The sequence below is a fragment of the Penicillium oxalicum genome, chromosome VI (assembly GCF_001723175.1).
Source record: "Penicillium oxalicum strain HP7-1 chromosome VI, whole genome shotgun sequence".
NCBI lineage: Eukaryota > Fungi > Ascomycota > Eurotiomycetes > Eurotiales > Aspergillaceae > Penicillium > Penicillium oxalicum.
Window position 1 is genome coordinate 1,232,096 of NC_064655.1, and position 24,270 is coordinate 1,256,365.

General features: G+C 51.6%; 7 protein-coding genes across 7 annotated transcripts; 3 read left to right on the plus strand and 4 right to left on the minus strand.

The window, feature by feature from the left end:
* Window positions 1-18: 18 nt before the first annotated feature.
* Window positions 19-1,210, minus strand: POX_f07728 (NAD-dependent protein deacetylase hst2-1; the record flags this gene model as incomplete). Its single annotated transcript, XM_050116522.1, has 2 exons — window positions 19-1,020; window positions 1,088-1,210. 2 exons carry the CDS (start codon window positions 1,208-1,210, stop codon window positions 19-21), a joined length of 1,125 nt encoding a protein of 374 aa, XP_049966661.1.
* Window positions 1,211-1,739: 529 nt separating this feature from the next.
* POX_f07729 (uncharacterized protein) lies at window positions 1,740-4,288 on the plus strand (the record flags this gene model as incomplete). Its single annotated transcript, XM_050116523.1, has 2 exons — window positions 1,740-2,957; window positions 3,026-4,288. 2 exons carry the CDS (start codon window positions 1,740-1,742, stop codon window positions 4,286-4,288), a joined length of 2,481 nt encoding a protein of 826 aa, XP_049966662.1.
* Window positions 4,289-7,267: 2,979 nt separating this feature from the next.
* POX_f07730 (uncharacterized protein) lies at window positions 7,268-7,546 on the minus strand (the record flags this gene model as incomplete). The annotated part of the gene is made up of 1 exon (XM_050116524.1): window positions 7,268-7,546. One exon carries the CDS (start codon window positions 7,544-7,546, stop codon window positions 7,268-7,270), a length of 279 nt encoding a protein of 92 aa, XP_049966663.1.
* Window positions 7,547-10,023: 2,477 nt separating this feature from the next.
* On the plus strand, window positions 10,024-10,310 carry POX_f07731 (uncharacterized protein; the record flags this gene model as incomplete). Its single annotated transcript, XM_050116525.1, has 2 exons — window positions 10,024-10,147; window positions 10,216-10,310. 2 exons carry the CDS (start codon window positions 10,024-10,026, stop codon window positions 10,308-10,310), a joined length of 219 nt encoding a protein of 72 aa, XP_049966664.1.
* Window positions 10,311-15,642: 5,332 nt separating this feature from the next.
* POX_f07732 (uncharacterized protein) lies at window positions 15,643-16,340 on the minus strand (the record flags this gene model as incomplete). The annotated part of the gene is made up of 2 exons (XM_050116526.1): window positions 15,643-15,942; window positions 16,017-16,340. The coding sequence occupies 2 exons, from the start codon at window positions 16,338-16,340 to the stop codon at window positions 15,643-15,645; spliced, it is 624 nt and encodes a 207-aa protein (XP_049966665.1).
* Window positions 16,341-17,249: 909 nt separating this feature from the next.
* POX_f07733 (uncharacterized protein) lies at window positions 17,250-17,913 on the plus strand (the record flags this gene model as incomplete). The annotated part of the gene is made up of 2 exons (XM_050116527.1): window positions 17,250-17,482; window positions 17,802-17,913. The coding sequence occupies 2 exons, from the start codon at window positions 17,250-17,252 to the stop codon at window positions 17,911-17,913; spliced, it is 345 nt and encodes a 114-aa protein (XP_049966666.1).
* A 5,012-nt stretch (window positions 17,914-22,925) lies between these two features.
* POX_f07734 (uncharacterized protein) lies at window positions 22,926-23,521 on the minus strand (the record flags this gene model as incomplete). The annotated part of the gene is made up of 2 exons (XM_050116528.1): window positions 22,926-23,329; window positions 23,383-23,521. The coding sequence occupies 2 exons, from the start codon at window positions 23,519-23,521 to the stop codon at window positions 22,926-22,928; spliced, it is 543 nt and encodes a 180-aa protein (XP_049966667.1).
* Between the last annotated feature and the right edge of the window lie 749 nt (window positions 23,522-24,270).

A 24,270-nucleotide genomic window follows, 5' to 3' on the forward strand; every position in this document is an offset into this window, starting at 1 on the left:
GTATTTATTTCGCCCCAACTACCGCGACTCGGGCGCCAAGTGCGGGAAGACGTGAGCCAACCCATCTGAGGATAGAACACTTCCTGGGGAATCCACTCTAGCCGTTGTTCCGGGATCCTTCGGCTCACTCAGTCGGTCGCGCACTCGCTGCTGATAAGCACTCGTGAGCTGGAGCGTGCGATCTATGTCCGCGGTGAGTCGATCGACTTCCTCGCGAAGCCGCTCGTCACGAGAGGGAAGTGGCGCGCTCTCAGCATCGCGAGCCTGCGGATCGGGATTGGTCTCTTCCCAAAGTGCCTCCAGCTCTGCCTCCCATCCCATCGCCTGGGCGAATTTGCGCACCCCGGCATCACAGTCTCCCAGAAGGAGCACATCGTCTGGCCGAGACCCCAGGCCTCCTACTCGCTCCATGTTGATCAGGACTCGTGGTACACCGGATCGGCAAAATTGCGGTAGACTGGCGAACGGCTGAACTGACAGACTAGTGCCCATGACGATACAGAGATCCGCCTGTTCGGGCAAATCACGGCTGTCAAAAAAGCTTGATGGCAATGCCTCTCCAAAGAAGACAATATCGGGCTTGACGAGTCCGTTGCACTGCGGCACTGGACAGTATGGCACCTCTCCAGCCTGGACTTTACTCTGCATCTCCTCCTCCGGGAATGGTGTCTCGCACTCGATGCACCGCTGCGTCGCAAAGCTTCCATGTGCCTCGACAATCTTGTCTCCCGGTACTCCTGCTTGACGCTCGAGACAGTCGATATTTTGTGTGAAATGCTTCAACAAGAGGCCCTTGTCGTAGAGTAGTTTGATGAATGAATGAGCAATCGTTGGGCGATAGCGCCCGGGGTAGAGTTCACGAGCCAGCGCGTAGAATGGCTTGGGGTTTTCTCGGAAGAAGCTGATGTCAAACACATCCTCTGGCTCTTCCAGGTCAAGGAATGCTAGATTGGCGTAGAGTCCTGTATCTGGAGACCGGAAATCGGGGATGCCCGCCGAGGTACTGATGCCAGCGCCAACCTGTGCCCCATCATTAGCATCATACATTCCGGTAACATTCGCACACAGCCGTTGGGGGAGACCAGACCATCACAACGATACGCTTCACATTACGCTCCGTGATGTACTTGGCTACACCCTCAATGTTGCGAGCTTCAAGTACTGAGGGATGCGTGGAGCCATCCGCCATGGCCGACTCTTCGTTACCCATGGCTCTAGAGGCGCTAGGACGGATTATGAGGACGAACTGGGTGACGGGTTCTCTCGATCTTAGACGATACGAAAGACGTTATCAACCAGACTTGCGATGGACCGCGCAGACACGTCTAAGTGGAGATATCAGAAGGGGTCTGCGGAGGGGAAAAGATGACGTTGGCATGGAATCAGTACCGCCTCGGACTATTTAAATGCAGACCAGAAGTTGATGGGTTGAGCTGGACGGTGGGGATTCCCGTGAACGCGTGCCTGAGGAGAAGTGGACAATCTCTTTTTGGAATGAATTGGATCAGCTACCCTACTACCGAACCTGTGCCTGTCTCGGGGAGATGGCTTCATATCCTCTGAACGTACTGGGAAACAGAAAAGGAAAGAAAAAAAAGGCACCTGCTCCTCACGGCGCTTCACCGCCCCACACCAGATCGGCATCTCGGCCGGTGTAGCTGGCATCAACAACGGAGCTCCGTGCCCGCCTGAATTGCTGCAAAGCACTACAAAGGGCTGCGAATGAGTAGTGTTTGAAAATGGCGCACCCTCAAGTACCCGTTCAGCCGAACGGCCATGCTCTGCTTCCATTGTCATCCGCGTCGTCGAGATCCGTGAGCCCCGCGATTGAATCAACGCAGACGGATGTCTATAATGCCCGCTCCGTGGCAGAGATCAAGGCGGCATTGTCCCGCCTCTCAAGTCAAGAAGCATCCGTGACCGCTCGCCTCGATGCCTTGGTCATGTCGCAGAAGGACCTATCTCGAGAATTGGGTCGACTGGATCTCATGCGCGCTCACATCGGCACCCAAACGAGCACCACCCGATCGATCAGCCACGGCATGCTCTCCGAAGCTGCGAGTACCGCTGAGCGCATCTCCAGCGCTGTCCGACGACTGGATAGAGAGAAAGAGAGAGTGAAGGCGACTCTGGAAGTGGTGGAGCAGGTCGCCGAGCTCAAGGCATGCACTTTGGGCGTGGCAGGGTCGATGGGTGCCACACAGGATTGGGAGACGGCGGCGAGCTATTTGCACCGGGCGGCTCAGGTTCCTTCCGCCGTGATCAATGGCGCATTCGCTGCCGAGATGGTTCCGACGGCGGAGGTGCCAGACGCACCGAGTGTTACATTGGACAATGCGGCGGAGTCGCTTTGCGGACTCTTCCTCCGAGAATTCGACAAAGCCGTGAAGGAGAATGACGGAGCCAAGATTACACGATTTTTCAAGCTGTTCCCACTCATTGGGCGCTCCGAGGTTGGACTAGATGTGTATGGACGCTACGTGTGCCAGGGCGTGGCTGCGCGGGCGCGCAGCAATCTGAATGCGGATTACGGGTCGCAGGCTAAAGATGGCTTTTTCTATGCCAATGCGTTGACCAAGCTCTTTGAACATATCGCTCAGATCATCGACGGCCATGGCGGGTTAGTGGAGCGACACTATGGCCCTCGCAAGATGGGGCGAGTCATTGAGCGACTGCAGATTGAAGCCGACGTGCAGGGCGGGATCATTCTCGATACTTGGAGTGATGAGCGGCACGTGGATCGCAAATTGATGGACGTCAAGTCGTACGCCTTTACATTCCTGGTGCAGAGTTTCCTGCCTACGCAAAAGGCCGGACAAGTCCCTTCTTCGGGGACGACTGCGGCTGTTGACGATGAAGGGGTCGACATGAAGGAGATTGACGGGATTTTGAATGAGATGGCGATCATGCTCGGCCGCTGGTCCTTGTACTGTCGATTTTTGGCCGATACATGCAATGTGAGTGTCCGTGGAGAGCTGGCTTCATTTGATAGAATAGACTACTGACAGGAATTGGTTGTCTCTAGGCACCGGATGCTGAGCAGGAAGGAGGAGGTGACGACAAACGATTCACTTTGCCCGAGTTTCTAAAGGAGTCATCGCTCGCCAAGAAGATCAACGACAAACTCATATCCCCATTCAATGCCATGACCAAGTTCTTCTTCCGCCGCTCCGTCGAGAAGGCCTTTCAACTCGACGAGTCGCCTTCCGGGCTCACCTTGAACCTCCAACGCCCTCTCAAAGCCGATCCACCCCACATCACCTCCGCCGTCGACGACATCATGTATATTGTCAACAAAGTTCTACAGCAGTCTCTTGCAACCTCTCAGGAAGCCGTGGTAACTAACATTGTCCCTACACTGTCGCGGGTGCTTGGCTCCGACTTTATCGGTATGACCCAGCGTAAGATGCGAGACGAATGTTACCCCCGTGCCCCAGCCCAAGGCGCCCAGCCACCAGAACAAACCGTCATTGCTTTCCTCGTCCAGATCAACAATCTTGATATTGGTACGGATTACATTCGTCGGATTGTCCAGAACAACACTGGGTCCAAACAGCCTCTTCCATCCGCCGATAGCACACAACACGATGAGCCCATGGAAGTGACCGAGCATATCCAATCTCTGTTCCCGGCACCCTCTGCTGCACTTCGGGTCACACAAACGTTACATTCCCTGGCCGCCTCATTTGAGGCCAAGGTGGCCGATCTCTACTCGGACGGCATCCAGGTTGTCTTCAATAACGTGATTAAACATCGCCTTCGGCCCATCCTTGCCGACGCCTTCCGCGATATTGAGTACCATCCATCCGAGACCTCCGAACCCCTGCCGCATGATGACTTGGACGGGGTCGACGGTAGCAAAGAGCTTGTCCGACCTCGATTCGCCACCGGCTGGAACGAGCTCCTTCTGCCGCTCGCACGGATTTTGACTGCCCAAGCCTTTGATCGTCTGCTCACCGTCACCGTTGCCTACCTGGCGCGACTTCTCGAAAAGCGTCTCTGGTCGTACCAGGGCCGGATTAACGCACTGGGTGCGACCCGACTAGAGCGGGATGTAGCCGGGATCGTCAGTGCGGCCACGGATGTGGGATACGGTGCTGGTGCCGGGGCACCAGGTCGATATCGACACCGCGAGGCATTTGCACGGTGTGTGCAGATGACGCTTGTGATGTGTATGGACGAGGATGAATGGGATGATGTGGTCGGGGGCGGAGAAACTGGAGAGGTGGTGGACAAGTTGAGTCGGGAAGAGAGGATTCGAGTGAGAACGATGGTGAGGAGGGCTTGATGGAAGAGATGATTTCCTCAATCACGCTTCTCGTTTCTCTCTCTCTCTCTCTCTCGCGCGCGCGCGCGCGTGCAATATACATGTTTCGAACGATGCATCATTTCCTGTTGCATGTGCATTCGAGGTCCGCGATAAAATCAGATGGCATGAATTTACCGACGACTTGGGAGACGGGGGACCAATGTCGTAGTACTGCACCGCGGGTGATATTTTCCTGCCAGACTATTCTATATCAATCCCGAATATTCCCGACTGGGTAGACCCAGTCGGGCTTCCATTGGCAATGCAGAATAAGACGACTCTCACATTTCGCTTGGTTCTCTTTCCAGCCCACGACCAGACCACACTGTAACAGCTCTTGGCCGCCCATATGAGTCTTGATTTCTGACCTCAGATTCGTCTTCCAACTTTGGTAGACACAATGACTCCATAGTGCATGGTTTATAATGCATGAAAAATCCTGCATAACATACAACACATAACACAATAAAAAATATTAGGTACCCATGACATCTACTTGCCAAGCCCCAACTCGATATGCATAACGAAGCCTGACAGGATCCAGCGGTCTGGCACTCAACCCAACACCCCTGAATCCAAAAGTGATGACCCTTTTGACTCTTTTGTCCGCTTCCTCCCCCACTCAACAAAAATACAAGACCAAGCACTCATTTTTATTACTGACTTCCATCTGGTAATCGACTTGCCATTTTGAACATCTCACGATAGAAGACTTGGCCAAGCCACACATAATCATATTACACACAATCAATCACAGCGGGAGCCCCTCCACCCGACAAGGGACCAGGTGACGGGGCTTCATGCAGCACGAAGCTCCGTGCATTCCACGCGTTTCCCCGGATCACCCACCCAAACACGCGGATCTTTCTCTCGGCCGTGCGAGCTCCGAACGGCGTCGGATTTGGATCGCATCAGTAAGGGGTGGGTGGTACAGGGGATGGGGACTGCCGATCGTGGACATGGATCGAATCTAGGGATGGGGGGAGATCGAGCATTGACTAAATGGAGTCAATGCTGCCACATGCAGGATGGAATGTATGAACAGGTTCTTTTGAGAAAGAGATAGTCGTGTAATTATGAGCTGAAGCGGGAACATTGTAAGGGGGTGGTCAAAGTTCTGTGGTGTTTATTGTCTACTTTTTGATGTCGGAGGGTGAGGATGGATGCTTCGAATTGAAGGGTATCGTATTTTTCACTTATGATGGATAGTCAGACTTGGTGGTGGTTGTTGGATTCTGTAGAAAAGAAAGGGAGAGAAAGGCAGACAAAGACTGATTCCTTCTTTTGTTATACCAAATAGATTCTCTCTCTCGCTCGATCTATCTCTTCACAGGCCGACGGTGGACATGTCAAAGCCCGGTTGATCGACTACCCATAGGAAATGCCTCTGGCCTCAAGACGAGAGCCCTACGTGTGTTTCCGGTTACCACCATGAGAACGCACCCGGGGATCCTCAAGATTGATTTGGGTCCATCTGCACCATAGCGGAGCCAAGCGGCATGTTGAGGCAATGAGAGAGACTTTGACGGAGGGATGGGAAGTCTGTGCCGTAAGCGTCTCCGGCTACCTGGGCATAGAATACACGATGCAGGATGCTCTTGGCACCATTTGGACCAAATTGTGAGCAGCGGTACTCGTCTGCACGGTGTTCTCAAAGGAGACAAGATGAACCTCTCTTCTCTCTCTCTCTCTGTGTGTGTGCGTGTGTGTGTCTTTCTCTAAGCCTCTCTCAGACTATGTGAGCCGAGGTGTCGATCGAACCATTCACAAGTGCCAGAGTCCCCCCCCAAAAAGAAGAAAAGGATAGAAAATAAAGAACGAGATGCAGGTTTTCCAGCCGAGAATTGGAAAAATAGATTCATTTCCATGCCTTCTCGATCACATGGCGATATTACCCCTCTACTTCTCCGGTCTGAAGCGAGTCACAAAGTGCTCGGACACCGTCGCTGTCGAGTCCTACGAGGATCGGGAGAATACTCATCAACGAGGGCACTGCATCGTGACTTGCTAGTTGGAACTTGGCCATTTACTCTTCATGGGGGCTTGCATCCATCTTTCTTCTTTCCACCCTCCACCCTCTACGCTCTCTCTCTCTCTCTCTCTCCCTATCATTGCAAGTCATCTGTGTTGCCCTTGCCGATCTCTTGAGATTGGCTTGAAAGGGGAAAAAGTATCCCATCCAACTGATGGTGTTTCAGACTCTGTTCGGATGTACAGTACTAGGATTTTGGGATCATGGGGGTTTACGCCACTTCACTCGGTATGAAGCTACGGTCTGCGTTCTGCAGTACGAGCCGGATCCCAAAGGAGTGGAAAGAGAGCGCCTACAGGTGCAGAGAGAATGCATTTTCTAGAAAAAAAAACCCTCCTCATCCTAACTCGTCCATGCTACTATCATGGCCATGTTCTCCAGGGTTTCTCTCGTCCCCAACTCGGGAATTCTAGGGGAGGGCTTGATGGTTAGCGCTTGCGTAGCCTTTGCCAATGTGAAAGAACAGGAGATCTTTTTTGTTGTTCTTATTTCCAACCCGTGTCCTGCCGTGATTTGATCGCTTCGTATACGGGGACGGGAACCTGTGATGAGGGCATGCATGATGCATTTCATCAGATCCTTTATAGCCTTCGTCACAGCCTGCAGCAGTGCGGTCTGGTCACAATATACCAGTGAGAATCATGGCCATCGTTGATCCTAAAGTCTGATCCCGCCATTCAAGTACTTTTTCGAAGCTACCATGTAAGACTCCGGGCAGCGATCGAGAGACGTATCCAAGGGGGGGAAAGATGGGCAGGATGGCGCGACTTCTTTCCATTTCTTTTCTTTTTGGGCCCGAGATTCACGAGATGCATACCTGTCCACGACTCCACAGTCGAGAGTGCGTGCCGATTTCTCGAATTCATACACGAGCGCGCTTCTCAGTCTGGATCATGCACATAACTTGAGGACTGAGGGTTTGGTCATCACCACCTTACCCCCTTCCTTTTCTCTTTCCTCCCTTCCCAGCCACACGCCCCCGCGCCTTTGGAGGATTTTACACTTTCCACCACTTTGCCCCCCCCCTCCAGGATGATCCCGACGGAGTGGTTCATGGCCTGGTCGAAGAGATTTGACAAGTGGGCCCAAGTGCTGGGTGAGATGAGTTGCATGAGACCTTGCAGTCGATTGTAAAATTGTGCTGGAGTAGACAAGTGGTACACCTTGAAAGAAGAGGAGGGAGAGAGAGAGGAGGCATTATGCATGGGAAATGTTCAACCTGTCCAGTAATCGTGGCCTTGCAAGAGAAAGAAATTCGTACGATCTCCAAAGCTCAAGGACCTTGGTCAGTCTTTAGGTTGACATTAGTCGATGCATTTGCAAAGCCCGTCGGCAACTTGACTAGATACCTTCGTATCCTCTCGGAGGGAGGGAAGAAGAAGAACAGAGTCAAAACACCAAAGATCGAAACCTCGGAGTGTGTGTTCGCGTCATCATTGACCATTGATCGTTTCACGGAGTCCATACTCAAATGCATTCATCTGCAGATCAATCGTCGACTTTCCACCCCCCCCCCCCCCCCCCCCCCCCCTCCCCCCGTTGGACAAGCCGTTGAACTGCCGAATGGTCCTATGGAGAACAATCTCCCCGTATTCCCCAAATACTGTTCATCATTCGGCACTGCTACAGAGTATAGACGGTAGAGCGTAGACAATAACCGGCAGTGCCCGTGTCGCTATCGAGGCTCTCTCCGACGTGCGTGGGCGTGGCGTACAATAACGAGCCCAAAGTGGCAGCATTAGACGATCCATCACGGAACGTTGGGGACGCTTCAAATGGGCCCATTCCTTTCCGCTCGTTTTTCGCCCGGGGGGGGGGGGGGGGGGGGGGTGAGCACAACGGGCATCTGGAGGGGTTTGCCACGGACCCTCTGCTGTTATTCACGGATCGAAGAGGAAAAGAGAATCGGGGAAAGGGGTCTGTGCCCCGAGGGGATTGGACGAGGAAAAAGCTCCGATATTCCAGCCGAGTCGACGTTGGACTTGGACAATTTGGGGTAGGTGAGAGAGAAGAGACGCCAAGCGGGAAGAAGCGGATGGAGTCGAGCGTCGGGGGCAACTTGCCGCGAGTCGGGATTCATCACGGGAAAGAGAAGGAGTTTTTCTCTTTCTGCCGGAGTAGTATTTCGAGGATTTATTGTGGAGGGGAAATGAAAAGAAAGCCAAGAAAAAAGAGAGAAAGAGAGCATATCAACAAAAAAAATAATAATAATCATAAATCCAAAGCCGTGTTTTCTTGAAGCCATGGCTAAAGAGTTGAGAGAGAGAGTAAGATTCACTCCAGACTTGAGGTTTCATTTCGTCGTTTGAATATACACCAGCTTGAAAAGAGTAACTCATGATCCATGTGTGCGTCCATCCGAGACGAGTGTGTTTACGTGCAGGTCCAAATTCGCAAAAAGTCTCGTGCTTTGAACCTCAAAACACAGTCATCTTCAAGAGGTGGCTTAAGCCTCCCCGGTCCCAACGACCTCAGCTACCGGATGTTTTGGTTTTGTCAGCTCATCCTCCTTGGAAACACATTTAACGAGATAAAAGTTCATTAGCCTCCGAACCCACAAAGCTTCTGATTCAGACTGACCGGGTCGGGTGGAGGGAGCCACCTAACCTTCACAGGTTTTGTCGGAGGCGGCTGTTTTTTTTTCTTTGGAAAGACTGCAATTGGAGTGCACCTCCAGGAGACTGATCAACTCTTGTTAGGGCGTATTGCCGGTGGTAAGCTGTGCAGAGGGACTGCACAAAATCCAGCTCAGCAGAAGAGTCTGACTTGCCTACAGAACAGGTGGAAACCTGACCTAGGAAACACAATCTGTGTCAAAAGACGACCAGATCACGTAGGTTGGTGCCCATTCTAGTATAGACCGAGGCCTCTTGTTCGCTTTTGTGGTCTCCATTGTCGCACAGGTTCCAACCGAATCACCCCCGTGGAGAGCAGCTAGAAACAGGGATAATTAGTCTGACAGGGACACGATGGCCCTACCCTGAGGGTCTCGAGAGATCAATTTCCGATTGGTCTTGTATATTTGGAAACAATGTTACAACACAAGAGAGGCCTAGTGAGAGAGAGAGAGCAATGCCAGACGAATACTCCCTTGCTCAACGCACGAGGTGGAGAGATAGAAGGCACGTCCTGTACTTTCGAGACCGTGTGAAAACACTGCGAGTAGTTTCCTACTCGAGTACGTAGATCTTGAGAATTAAAATTCCGTGAAATCCCATCCACGATGAGATTTTCCAACGCGATGACCTTGATCCCGACAATTCCTTTCGAAAGCACCTTGGTCGTGGACGATTTTCATGCTTTCATCCCGTCTCATGCATGCAGAGTAGGTATATCTCATCGATTTCCAAGATTTCACTCTCTTCAGGTCTGTGCATGTATGTAGTCCATCCCGTATTTTGTGAGTCTAGAAAGTTGACCGTTGTGGGTGGTTTTTTCTTTGCTTTTCTCCCCCCCCCCCCCCCCCCAATCCCTTGTCTCATTTTGAATTGGACACCCCGATTCAGATCGATTTGATTTCCTTGAAATACGGTCGATCATCATTTCCTAGGTGCGTCCATGACCCTTTTCAGGAATTCGCGCGACCGTACCGACTCGACTGCGTGGGGGTTTACTCTAGGTCTGTCAATTCCACCCTAAACCTTGGCATTACCTTCGATCCGTACATTGGATTCGAGGGGCCATGTACAACGAAACGTGTACATCTGAAGCCGAGCACAAGCGTATGCGGCGAGACTCGAAACCTCCACGAAGCGGGACGGGAAGTCTGTACAATTCAACTGGTGTCTCTGGATGGCGAGTCTACTGTACGTCGACGTATCGACGTATTCCTTGTCTGTAAAAAGAGGGCTGCAGTGATATAGGCCACGTCCAGACAGGCTTTGGTCTATTCCGGACTTGGGCGACTATGATCTCGCCGAGACTTCCTCCAAGCTTGGGCACCGCACCACCTTTGATGGGAATCCATGAAGATCGTCGACAAGCAGGATCGGCAGTAGACCCCCCGACTGCGCCTCCCGAATTCCAAGGCAGGGAAGATCAACAACCGGGCCGTCGGCGCTCTTGGCGAGGGAAAGTGAGTGCCCAGCCCAGAAGCATACAATACATCATTGTCGATTGGGGGGGTTGCGAAATTTGCCGGGCTTGATGTGCGGCCGGATGTACACAACTACACATACTTCCCGCTGATTGATACATGCCGTACATGATTGACGATCCTGCTGGCAATCAATTACATCATCGATGATGGACAGAAGAAGGACGCTTGGGTTGATACTATCGAATGTGTGCAATATGCACACAGTCTCATCCTAGTGCGTGGCTCGTGACAAGAACTCATAGCCGTCGGGCTGCCAGGCTCATCGACATGTGAATCTCCCGTCTCTCGAAGCGTCAACGGAAGATGACCAAACAAGATGTGTCGAGTTTGCGACACGATTCAGAGTTACATTCACGAGTCACTACCCTTTTTTGATCCTTTCAACAGCAAGAAACAAAAAAAAGACAAAGACGAATGAACTCATAGGCTAAATAATCCCCTACCTTTCTGGATACCTCCGACAACCAGAATCGTTCCAACACAGCGAGGCTTCACATCAAGCGCCCAGCTACCGGGATTTTGATTCCCGTCCTGCATAGGATTCCGAAAGCGAGGGAGCATCTGCGACCTTTTTTATTTTTCTGTTTTTCGCTTTTTAAAAAAAGTATAACCAAAAAAAAACAAGTTGATCGTATTAAAAGGACTGATGAGCTCAGTTACTGTTTTACCCCCCCGTAACTGGAGTGTAAGTGCCGCTGTCTGGCCCGAGTGTCTGGGACTGGGACGGTGGATGCGCCCGTCCGTGGCAGTGGGTTTCCTTAGCGCAGGCGAATTAGAAAAATGCAAGATCCGGTCGAGGTTACATGCTTTGTTTTTTGTTATTAATTTTTTTTATCTTTTTGGATTCATTGATGAAGACGATGAGATGGGCATGCTGCAGGGTATTCTCCGTTGGGGTCCTTTTACGAATGGGTAGACGCTCTCTCTCTCTCTCTCTCTTTCTCTCTCTCTCTCTCTTTCTCTCTCTCTCTGATCAAGTAGGTTACCCAGGTTGGGCAAAGAATTGATCCCCCGTGTGAGCATGGGACCAAGTATCCACTACTGAATGCTTGCAAGCACTCATCTCATCACTACCTGGACCGGGAAGAACTAGATCGTTCTCATCGAGGGCACTCACCAGAGGGAGGGGGAATTATGGATAAGTCTTGCAAAGAATCAAAGTGAAGATCAACTTATTCCCCTAGAGAAAGAAAGAGGGGGAATTATGGATAAGTCTTGCAAACAATCAAAGTGAAGATCAACTTATTCCCCTAGAGAAAGAAAGGGGGGGAATAGTCCTTCCAGTACGATAATTGATCCACGAGAAAAAGAAGTAGTGGTCGTAGTAGTAGTACCGTAGAAAGAAGAAGAAGAAGAAGAAGAAGAAGAAGAAGAAGAAGAAGAAGGGGCGAGTAGTAGTGGCGCGTCCAAGATGCAGATGCAGATGCAGTGGCTAAAGCAAAGCGCGTGTATCATTCATATTGATGATTGGCTTTGACTTCCAGGTCCGTGTGTAACCTTGTCCCAAAGACCCTCCCCCGCCTCTAGTTAAAAAGAAAAAGCCCTGGGTAGTAGACGACCCTCTTCACCTACACATCCACGGGCTGTTAAGGTTTCCAGGTTTCCCTTCTACTCTTCCAGCCACATTGGGGACTCGAGCCAAAGTTTGGTGGATCATGTGGAATGGCGCCAGATTTTTCTCACGATTATCTGGGTCATGGGTGAATCTATCGAAGGTGGTGCATCGTCGCGTATCTTGATGGGGATTCAAGATAGCCAGCTATACGCACAAGACTAAACCACTGTAATACCAAATAAGAAAAGACGGCCGATTATGATCAACGTAGTGGCTCATTTCCCAATGCAATAAATGCATCGACTGCAACTCGAGCTAAGTGAATGTTGAGACAATTAAATACGGCAATTGATGACCACCCTAACGCAGAAATAGAAATCCCTCTGCATTACAAACACGCGTATAAATCGGGCATTCGCTGCATACATCAAATGACTACGGTACATGTACGTTGGACCCGAACCCAATAACTGATTATCGATCATTCTTCCCATGGACCATCGCAACGTGACCATCTGCAAGCTGCGATGTAATGTGCACTCCAGGAAAGTAAAGGGGTAAAGAAAAGATAAAAAAAAGAACTCGCAGTCCGCGTTCTGCAATCACTTCTCACGATCTTGATATATCGACATGTGTGATAGGCTCCGCGATTGATTCCCATCCGGAATGAAGACGAGTGGGGGGGGAAAGGGGAGGAGGAACAAAGTTCCTTGACGACATTTCTCGAGTGATGGCCGGAAGTTTGAAAAGTAGGATAAGAGTCCCCATTGGAACCCAACGAATTGGATCATTTGCCCGATGAGATTGTTAACGAGGAGTTTCCACTCAATCACCATAATTCAAGGTAAGCGACTCCGTCGTGTGTTGAATTCCTTGTCGATTCTGCCGGACGACCGGTGTCAACATTGTCCACCGTAGCAATAGCCAGTCATCTTTGAACTTTCTTGGATCGATGCTCGGATCCATGACCTCCTTTCCCTAAGCGACGAACCATCTGCGGTCTGAGAGCATCCACTTGACCGCGTGAGTTCACTTCCGGTACCCTGAGTGGGCCAGAAGAGGGGATCGCTGCACGTCGAGACCGTGGAGGAGGGACGGAGACGGTGGTCTCGATCGCTTCTGCATGGTGTAGACTCGAGCCTACGGGATGTTCATGAGACATAGCATTGGGGGGGGGGGGGGGGGGGGGTGGTAAGTGGATCGATTTTGCCAATGGGAGATACATGTGTGCCTGGATCTTCAAATTCATACCCGCAAGTTCACTAGTAACTAGTGCGGTAAAGCTGGTGAGACTTGAATGGGTCGATGTGCAAATAGAATCTACAAATGAGGATTATTGATTCCACAAGCAATCTAGTCAGTCACTAGTTCACTGCCCAATGTACAGTCCGACCCGACCTCGTGGATGCTCCAACGCCTACGATTGATTTGATCCACGGCTACGGAGTGATCAAACAAATACAGTCCCCGTTGACCCAATTGAGAAAAATTCGCTTCTACAGAGAGAGGGAGAGAAAAAGAGAACAATTTGCACACGTCCGTGGACGTCGGGCTGTATGTAACTGGTCACCAAGTACCTAAGACAAGACCATCAGACATGAGGATAAGTGCAATGTACCCCCCTCATTTTGACCAGCTGACTGCTCGCCTTCGATTCGCGAGTGACTCCAGGTCCAATTTTTGGGTCCGGACGCTCAGACTCCATTTCGCAGAGTTCACTCTTCAGACTTGGCCGAGTTGTCACGAAAGAAATGAGAAGAAAGAGAGAAAGCATCAAGTTGCATGTATTCAATTGATGAGTCGACGCAAAGATACAGTACAAGGGTAAACCGACTGGATCACGATCGCCGACACACGATAGCCTGGCTTTGCAATCACGAGGGGAGCCCAACGCAAAAAAAAAAAAGAAAAAGAAAGGAGAGGAAATAGAAGAAAAACAAAACAAAATCATGTTACGGCAGCAGAAAGCGCGAATCAAGCAGGACGGAAAATATCCCGACCGAGGGGAAAGTGGTATAAAAAACTAAAATTAAGGGTACCTGTGCGCGGTATGACTTGAATTGTTACACGCGCAGAGTCTTGCTCGCCCATCCTCGTGCTCCGGAGGCGCCAATTGACTTTTCCGAACAAGCGTGCGCCAGAGTCCCTTTTGCATGGTTCTCTTGGGGCCCCTCCCCTCTCTGTCTCCACCCTTGCATGTTTATCCACCCCGTTACTGATTTTCTTTTTCTAGACCGATTGTAGTACCGATTACCCAGATTGACTAGATGCACACGCAGAGAGAAAGGTCCATTCAATCCAGGCTGACGGGTTCTGTGGCCTTCCTGATCGAGAAGATATGTCACAGGACTGACTATACAAGAAGGTGGAGAAAACCGCCGTAACCATCTCCTATCGTGGAATATTTCAAAAGAAACATGGAGAAGGAAAAGAAAAAGAAATATTCAATTTCAACTTTCAGACAATGGGGATGCATGTACAGTGAAAGACCGTGAACAAAGTGATGCTTATGCTAATACCTGCTCTGCGGAGGTGGAGGTACCGAGTTGAAGCTCCCTTGGGCCGTGGACAACCTCGGGCATGAGACTGAGAATAGGGAATGTGCTTTTCCCCCCTCCCAAATAGATCGGCAGAGGATCTCCCGCGAGAGTTTGGACCTCGAGACCCAACCGAGTCCACCAACCCCAGGCACAGACGGACCTCCTCTCAGGGCTCCTCCTTAATGATGTGGGAGTCAGACTATCTGGTCTATCATGTTCCACACGTCCAGGTGTAAGTCTTGGGCGGGGGAACCTCGCTCGGAAGGCTCTGGGAAACCCTTCCGACGCGTGGAGAGCTGTGGACGTGGAACGGTGTTTGTTGTACAGTATGTTGACTACGGCACTTATACGGATGAAAGAGGATATTATTCTTCCTAGAATAGTCGACCTAGCTATATGTAGATAGTGCTGCGAGATAGTACGAGAATGGATACATTTGAAGATAGATGCAGACAGTTCGACTGCATTAGATATGTACAGAACAAGAAAGGTTGACTGCGAGGGGACATCATATCAAAAAGCGTCATCGTGCTGTATACCCAAGTCGGTCTTGGGTAGGGGGGGGGGGGGGAATACACCGTTCTTGATCCAATGCTCACGCGGCTAGAATATATCACCATCTTGAGGGGCAACAGTCAAGGTCCGAGCCAACTTGGGTGTAGACATGGGACAGAAGAACTGTGCCAGCAGAACCCAGAGCATCTCCTACAGAGAGCCGCACGTCGAGAGACCTATTTCCATGGTACCCATGATATTCACGAGTCTGGATGAGGAGTGTCTTGAATCTTGACTCCTCCTTGAGTAGTGTCTTGACTTGGCCGGCGGAGAGAGCGAAAGACCAAACACAGGATCCACCGACGCGCAGCGTGTGGAAAGTGGGGTCGCTCCACCACCGGCCTGGTCGGGTACACGGACGAGGCAAAAGGAGCCAACCGAAGGCGTGGAAGACTCGCTCACTCCCTGGAGCTCATCGCCCCGCTGATTACTATACGAGCGGGTGAGACACGTCTGGCAAATCAATAGTGGCTGTGTCGGTGGGAAGAAGAGGGCGGGAGACACACACACACACACACACACACACACCACATCTGGATCCTTTCGTGTGCACTACGACGAAGTAGGTTGCGATACCGACTCTCTCAAGATCGTGAGCCGAGAGCGGTCAGTGCCAATACTGCCGGCAGTCCCGAGTATCTCAGCCGTCGACTCGCACGCCGCAGGGCGCAGAACAAGAATGCAGAGCGTAACCTGCAGTTGAAGTTCTTCATCCCCACCTCTCTCCATGGCATGGCTCCAGGGCCAAGCAACAAAGGCTAAGGCCATCCTCGCCAATCGGCGACCTCGTGGCGGGCTCTGGGTTGGTCCCCCAGCTCTCCACTCGACTTCCCAGATGTCCATCGAAGTGGACTAGACTGGAGTGAGTTAGACAGTACATAAACTACCCGTCCGGGAGACCACTCAGCAGTAGGTTCCAGTCCTACGACTCCTCTTAGCTCCGAGTCCGTGACCCATTCCTCAACCACAGAACCGCCCTGCAGGATCGCGCGACCGCCCGCGGACCAACGCCCATCGAATCCACCGGCATCAGTTGAGGTGACTTGTTGCAGCCGCGTTTCGAGGCAAGAACACATAGCGCGCGGGACAGAAGGAGGCAGAGAAAGAGAGAGCAGACACACACGCTTCTCCTCTTCAGCCTCCAGCCAGCATCTGGCGGTGATGTGCTGATGCCGATGTCCATCGATCGGGGCGGTGCCCTCTTTTTCGCATTCTTCCCATCGTCCGCTCGGCCGCATGCAATCATCCATTGGTTTCAATAATTCAATAGTTCTCTAGACTGTCGCCCGACGCGATGGCACTGGGCCGGTGCCGGCCCCCCTCCCCTTCCTCTCCTACCCAGTCAACTTACACTTGCCAGCTGGGTCAGTCCACCTCCCTTCCTATTCGGTAGGCTGCTCGGCCATCTCTTGCTCAAAGAGGAACGAGTGGACTTTTTATGGACGTTGGCCCGCCCGGACATTGGTCTCTGCTCATGTCTGGGCTCTCTGGAGGGATCCACCTGGATCCACCAGTTCGGGGACCACTCGCCCGTGATATCGAGATGGCCAACGATGCGGGAAATGGATAGAGGCCGAAAGGTCAAGGGTCCAGTTGATCGCTGGTTCTTGGGAATGGGCGCCTAGAAAAGGTTGGCAATTGTCTGTGCCCTAGAAGAAGAGAATCCGGACGCGGGTTGAGAAAGACTCACCGCAAGAGGGTTCTGGAGAAACTCGGAGGGGAACAGATGGCGACGGTCGAACCATAAGTGTTGTCGTCACTGGGGGGGATTCGCGCTCTTCTTGGCCGAGGCCGAGGCTGAGGCGAGGCGAAGGGGGGGGAGGGGAGCGTCATGATATGGCTGTTTTCTCCGAACAGAATTGACCGTCCATCAAGTCGATCACTAATATTGTCGAGGTCCAAACACCCGTGCATTCCGTCCCTACAGTACAGTACAATCTGGAGCTACAGACAATGCTCTATCCCCAAAGTCTGTCTGCCAGCTACAGAGAAGGGGGAAAAAAGGTTGGTGTGGGGCCCATCCGACCATCATTCCTTGACCCTTTGGACGACTCTCTGTGTCTAGGACCCGGACAGGTGGTGACAAGCTTCCAAGTTCGACAGCCGTGTCAAGCTTGCATGCTCCGATGTTTCACTTTTTTTTCACGGAATGAATAATAATGTTTGGGCGGGGAAGTGCGCAGTGCGGGTATCAGGTGACGGAAGATGACGGAACAAAGTCGTCCTCCGAGTTTCTCGAAAGCGCATCGTGCATCCCCAGGGGCTCCACCGGCGATCGTCCATGGCGCGGTCTAGGAGCCCAAGAAGGAAAATCGACGGTCAAACCGACAGTGGAACCAAGTCCCCCCTCGTCGGGCAAAGTGTTGAATGGCGACTGTCCTGGCCAGGTCAAGTGTGTGTGCGCGCATCCCACCATCAATCACCATGTCTTGGAGGAGGAGATCATGACACAAAAGAAATTTATTTGAAAAAAAAAGAGCAAAACAGAAACAGAAAAAGCAACGCCTTTGGTCTTTGGTCTAGGAGCATGCTGTCCAATATGGATGACTGAATTGGATGGACTCTGGACTGTGGACCTAGTATTCGTGATGAAATGATCGCGGATTAACTCTTTCGAACATCTTTGGATTCCTCGCTCAATCGCTTCCAGAACTTCCAAAGGTGTCCCGGAAGGGGGTCGCATCGATCGACCATCATGAACACACTGACAGTCGGTCACTGAACACCTCAAGATGGATGAAACCATACGCTGATCCGCCGAGGCTACAAAGTGATTCTGCTCGCCCCACGGTGTATATTCTTAGTGCCCTCGTGGGATATTGACAATCATGAGGCTAATCCAATTAGGGAGGTACCGCTCGGGGCGAAACCATGCTGATCTTCTGCCTCAGCAGAGAGATCCTCGCGGAAAGAGATGGCCAAGGCATTTTGCGCACCGTTCAAAGTAAATCGGGACCAACCTCTACATGAAGTGCCTATCCATGGCGCCTCCCGCCTGATGTCGTCTTCGGATCATCCATGACAGGAACCGCTTGCTCCCGTGTATCCTCAGGATCATAGTACAGTGCAGACGTGATTTGACTATACGTCCAGCCTCCCCAGTAGCGTTTCAGTGGACTGCCACCTTTCCAAGTTCATTTTCGCCTTGGAAAAAGGTGTTTGATGAATAAGGATCGTACCGAGTACCTAGAAGACCGCGGGCCCCAGAGGCTTTTTTTTTTAACTTAGCGGTTTGCGCCACGACAGAACGACACGCGGCCCAGCTTGGGTACTGGGGCTGGCGTTCCCAGTTGTCCTGAAGTCAATCGAGCCAACCCCAGAGACCTTATCCAGCTGCCTAAGTAGTCAATGCTGCGGGCAAATCTTTCATGTTCTTGCATGATGATGTTCAAGTCCTCGGTCTTTCCGTTTCCAACTTGTCCGAACCTTTATTTCATCCCCTGTGAGTTTCTCGAAACTGTTGTCACGTTATTAGGTACACGGGCCGTCAAGGATCCTATACATTATTTACCTGTTGGCCGGTATAGATTCACTGCCATTTTTCTCCAAGTGAAACTCGTTCTCGCTCTTCCCTTTTGCTGAGAACCTCCTCCAGCTCGTCCTCCTTCTTCTTTCTGTCTGGCCGCCCACTTCCCCCCCTCCGGGTGGCTCCAGTGATCCACACACCCAACCTCTCGTTAATCCAGCGTGCGCATCTCGGACTTTGCACACGTTCTTTCCTTGGTTCACCCTGCACGGCCGGAAGGTCTCGCCTATCAGAAAAGAGAAATTACATCGAGACCTACTAACATTGTCCAGTCATGCACCACTGTCCCGTCGACTCCCCCCAAGGACAGTACTCCTGCTCCCCAAACTACACTCCAGCATCGGTGTATCCAGTTGCACCGTGATACGTAGTTTGGCAATAAGATGAAAATGAAAGACAAATAAAAACCAGACAGTGTGGATCTAGCCATTCACGTCGTGGAGGCTCAATGGTCCTGCCCAAAACGAGCCACAGAAGAATAAAGCCACGAGCAATTGGAATTATCATCTCGAGGATTACATGTAGGCACCCAATTGGAAATTGGAAATTGGACAAAGGGATCCAGTTCTGGTGCAAGGCCCCCTCCACCTCCCCCGTTTTTTTCCGCCATGGATCTCCTCGGTGTTCCGTTTTCGGTCACCTTTCATTTTCATTTGTTCATTTCAAGAGGCATGAGAGGTATGGGCATGGTGAGTGAAATTTCAAAGTATTAATTCCTGTCAGTAGATTTATTGCTTTTCTGTCCCTTTTTTTTGGAAAAAAAAGGCAGAAAGAAAGAAGATCCTCATAATTTTCATTCTTCCATGGTGGTCATGATTCTCATGGCTGAAAACCGCCGCCGCAAGGATCCTGCTGGTCGAAGAAATCAGCCCCATCTCTCGCAGAGACTTCTTCGACCGGTGTGGAAATTGCCCAGGACCCAAGGGAATCGAACCATGTCCTTCTCGGGAAGCGAGGCTTGGACAGCTATGACGTGAGGTGATGTATGGTGTGCGTGGGGAGGTATGTGTCTGTTCGATCGCAGTACCAAGTCTCACGATCTCCAACGATCATACCAAAACAGTAAAAAGAAAAAGAAAAAAAAAGGGGGGGGGGCAAGAGGAGGGAAGAAGGACAAGGAAAAAAAAAAGAAAAAAAAGGAAAAATAAAATAAAATAAGAGCGAGCAAAACGTGTGAATGCGTCGGCGAAGATCTTCCATTCCTGACCAGACACAAAAGACTGGTGGATAACATCGTGGCCCTTGCATCTCTCCCCTCCTCCAAGAGGCTTCTCAGGTATCTGCAAGTGGAGAGCGGCATGTAAAGAGAGTTTGGGATACCGTTTACCTTGTCGGGAATGACTTTGACGTTTGAGGCAAAGTCCCATCGTTCCAAGAACACACACCATGCAACAGTAAGTTTGGAGGGTATACCACTAACTTCGTAGTCTCTTTTCTAAATTGAACGTCCATTTGAACGTCACCCCCTCTGGATGGAGAGGCCAAGAGGGTGTGGGTGAATTCTCTTGGGATTTACGATCGCTCCTCTTCCATGAAAAAATAAATTCCCCCTTTCTCCCTTCCCCCTCGTCTCTTCTCCCCTCCCCGCAACAAGACCAGCGGATCTTGCGAATGATCCTTGGCTGCTGTGGAAGTCGTTCAATAGCCGTGGGGAGTGGATCACTAGCGCGCACCCGGCCGGTGATCCGTTCGGGGTATCGATGTCGCGAATTCGATTATTGGGAATGATCGTTGAGTCGTGGTGGGCAGTAGAGGTAGTACAGTTTTGAGGTTCAACGAATCACATGGTCACGATCACCAAATGGAGGGTGAACTGCCCCCCCGTTAGTGCCTTGCAGGCTTTTTGCTTCTTCGACCGGCGCTCTTCATTCACCAGACGATTCATTCGTCACTCGATTGTCCAGATGGCGCTCTTCCTTCCGCTTCGTTCCACTCTTTCTTTCTCTCTCTCCCATCCATCGCACCGTTGTCACTTGATCTCCTCGGGGTATGGATCCCTGCTTCGACGCCCTCTAGGCAAGCGTCTTTTGTTCACATACAATCATCTTATCCCCCCCCCCCCCCCCCCCCCCCTCTCTTCTACTCTCCACTCTTCCATCTCCACCATGCTGGAGTACTGTCTCCTAGAGTTCGGAGATTCTCAACCTGGATGCATCCACCTTGTCCCTCATTCCTGACCCCGTCATTGCATCTCGTTTTCCATGCGGATCCATTTTTTTTTCACGCTCGGTCCAATATGTCATCGTTCATGTTTCCGACTGGTCAGTCGTCTCGTAAGATCCTCTCATCCTCTGGTCCTATTTCTCTCTTTCTCCTTCTCTTTCCTGGGATGGACTGCTTCCCATAGGCGTGTCCTCGCACGTCCAATGGTCGAGGATGAGGTTGTCTGCTCTGAGAACCTCGATCAATCATATCGGCTTCATCCTGCGAGTAGCCCAGTAGTTACTTAGTGGTACCGTGTCAACCGAAGCATGCGCCACTCTTGGAATCTTTGATTTTCTTCGCGGACACGACTGTTCCCCGTTAAGCCCTGGTCTGACGTCCCTCTTGTCCACTCTTTTCATTGGCTGTCTTTCTTTTTCTCATTTCCGTTCCAACCCCATTGCAGTGTGCCAATCCTTGACCAGGCCTATTATCCGTCACGATGGAAATCTCTCGTCGTGTTTGCACCATTGATTTTGTACTATTTCTCTCTCTCTCTCTCTCTCTTCCTCCTCCTTGTTTAATCAGGCAACGTCCCTGCCACAATTATTTCTCATGATAGAGGAAGCACTCAAAAAATTCTTTTCTCTCTTTCCTCCTCTCTTTCTTTATTTTCCATTTTTATTTCTTTACATGCCCCATCATCTGTCCTAAGGTTTTAGAAATTAACATTAACCATTAGCTTCCCGCCATGACCCTGGAACACACTTACTTCCCCCCGATCCAACCAGGACAGCCCCAGCGTCTCGCCATCCCTGACCTTGGGACATCCGTCTTTGCACGCTCTGACAGACTTGCCGACTTTGAACTTTGACGGGACGGTGGACACTCTGACTGCTACCACTCTCTCGGTGACCAATCAGCACCCAGGGACTGATGGACGGTTTCTGCACCTTTTGGGCCAGCCGTCCTGCACCGACCCCCATCACGAGTTTGGGTCAATATTTCTTTCGGGTGGGATTTGCTGGGGTGACTTGGAAGTGGGGGTGGGAAACCAGCGGGAGGGAGACATCCTGCCCCGGTGGTGATCCAATCATGACTCTGTGACCCGACTCGCGTCACCACTTCCCGCGCGCGGGTTTGGGAGCTGCTCTGGTTGTGAATCCTCAGACTTCCATACTGTCCCGTCGCTGATACGGACGGGTGCCGGTGGGTTGCCCCGGGCGGCGAGGCTGAGATACTGTGGCAACGGAGTCGAGGGGCAATGGGGGCATGCATCATAGAACATGTACCGCTGGTGCTTGACTCCTCTATCGGGACCCGCGAGAGTCCCGATGTCATGGGCTACGGGTGGACGATGGTCGAGGATCGGTAGATGACTATAGCAGTTGGTACTATTGACACTACGTATTATCTTCTATGTAGGGCATGGCGATCCAATTGTATGAGAGTACGAGTAGTATATATTCCGCCGCTATCTACCGCTATCTCGTAACACGAGGGTCGAGGTTGAGAAAGACTGAACACCTCCCATGTGCCTCCCATGCATGGTCCTCATGTGGCGTATACTGCATGCAGTGGAATCCCGCGGGTGTCGATGTGATTGTGATCCTGGGTCGTTGAGGTGTTGAAGGGGGGTTCTTTCATGGTACTGATGGTGACTACGACAGCGACTGACCCGACTTTGGCCTTATTTGTCCGTTTGATATTTCCGTTCTCGTTCTCGTCGCCCCAGCACGACACGAGAGGGTCGGTCGTCTGTCCGACGTCAAGATTGAAGACTCGTTATCGATAAAAAGGGCGCTTATCTCCTCTTTCAGCCCCAAAAAGGATCCAACTCGTCACATCAGATCCAATCTGACCGCGTCAGATGGCCGAAGGGGGAGAGGTTCAACAAGCGTCTCACCTGATCCATCCTGACTAGTCGCTCTCCAGCGTGCAGCCTCGCGAGTCCTGCACGCATCTCCGCGCTTCTTTGATCCCGCACTCCCCTTTCCGCACATTCCCGTCTCTTGCTCGTCTCTTTTTCCTCCAGCGGTTTGCTCGTGACTTTTTTGCTTTCTTTTCTTTTCTTTTTTTTTCAGAAGATGTCAAACTCCCCCCTCCCTTTCTTGTCCATCGCCGAGATTTAGAGACCGTCGATGATGGACGCCACTACCATCACGACTCAAACATTCCTTTGTACGTCTCTGGGTTGGAAGTGAGTGGAATTGGTTCGGTGTCGTCCCCCATCCTGCGGCGGGTTTCCAGCCAACCGGACGTTGGACGGGCGGAGGAGGGGCGAATGTGTCCCCGTCGCGGTGGATCCAGCTCCTGAAGAGCAGACGAAAGTGAACACTCGGCTCTCGTCTCTCGTCTCTGGGACTCTGGACTGGGGGGGGAGTCCAGAGGGGGAAATATACACGATTGTGACCTCTTTGTCCTCGCGGTACCAGCAGTTCTGGCGGTACTCAGTCCCAATCTCCTCATGTGTCGTGAATAAGATGTCCATGCCGAGTCCAGAGTAAATCCGACCAACTCCCCGTTCTTCGGGTCCAGTCCTTGCGTGTCTCTGCCCATGTGGCTCACGAGCTACCGGGACTAGTCCCTCAACCCTCGACTCTCGAGCCTCCCCTCCCCCCCACCTCCACCTCCACGAGTAATCCAACAAAGCTCCTCTCTCATCTTAAGCCTCAAGAGGCCTCGAGCCTCGAGTCGTCCGGCCTTGAAGAGTCCGAATACTGGTGGCACCTGCAGCGCGTAGTCGTCGCTGAAGAGGTACATGGTTCCTCTTTTTTTTTTTCTTTTTTTTTTGGCTCTCACCTTTTCTAACCACGTTTCTTCCCCCCTGTCTGTTTTCGACTGATTGATGGATTTTTGACTCTTCTGTTGATGTATTCTCCATGAGATAATCCCTTGGGGAGTTGATCGTGGATGATGTTGAATCCAGATACCCTCTTGTGTATTTTATTTTTCTCCCCTTCGTCTCTCTCTCTCTCTCTCTCTCTCTCTCTTCTGGGTGAATGGTGCCCATGTTCGGTCCTTGACGCTGCCAAAAGCGTGGGAATTGCCCGGCGGATCCGTGGGACGGCCTCCCCAGTCGATCCCCAGTTTGGGTCACCGCAGTTCTGAGAGGCCGGTGGACTTGAAGACTCGGTCCTCTCGGTTGAGTCACGAGCCCTTGAACCAGAGCTCCTCAGAGTACCGTAATACTTTCGGTACCCAGGGAGTACTCCCTGGGTACCACACATTCTGCAACGAGCAGGCCCACCACTCAATGTCCTCTTGGTGTTTACCCTCCCAGTTCTTTCTGCAGGAAATGTACTCGTGTGGTCCTGTCGTGTACAGTCCCCGTCGTCCGGACTCTGGCGTATGCCCGTCTCCCCAGTCCCATCCAGACCTTTTTCAGCACCGCTGCGTAGCTCACCAGAGTGTCCGAATGGTCCCCGACCTTCCGAAGGATCCTCGTCTCTGGCTGTACTTCTGGTTCTGTCCGTGCCTTCGTCTCCCGTGTGTCCACTTTTGCTGTCTCT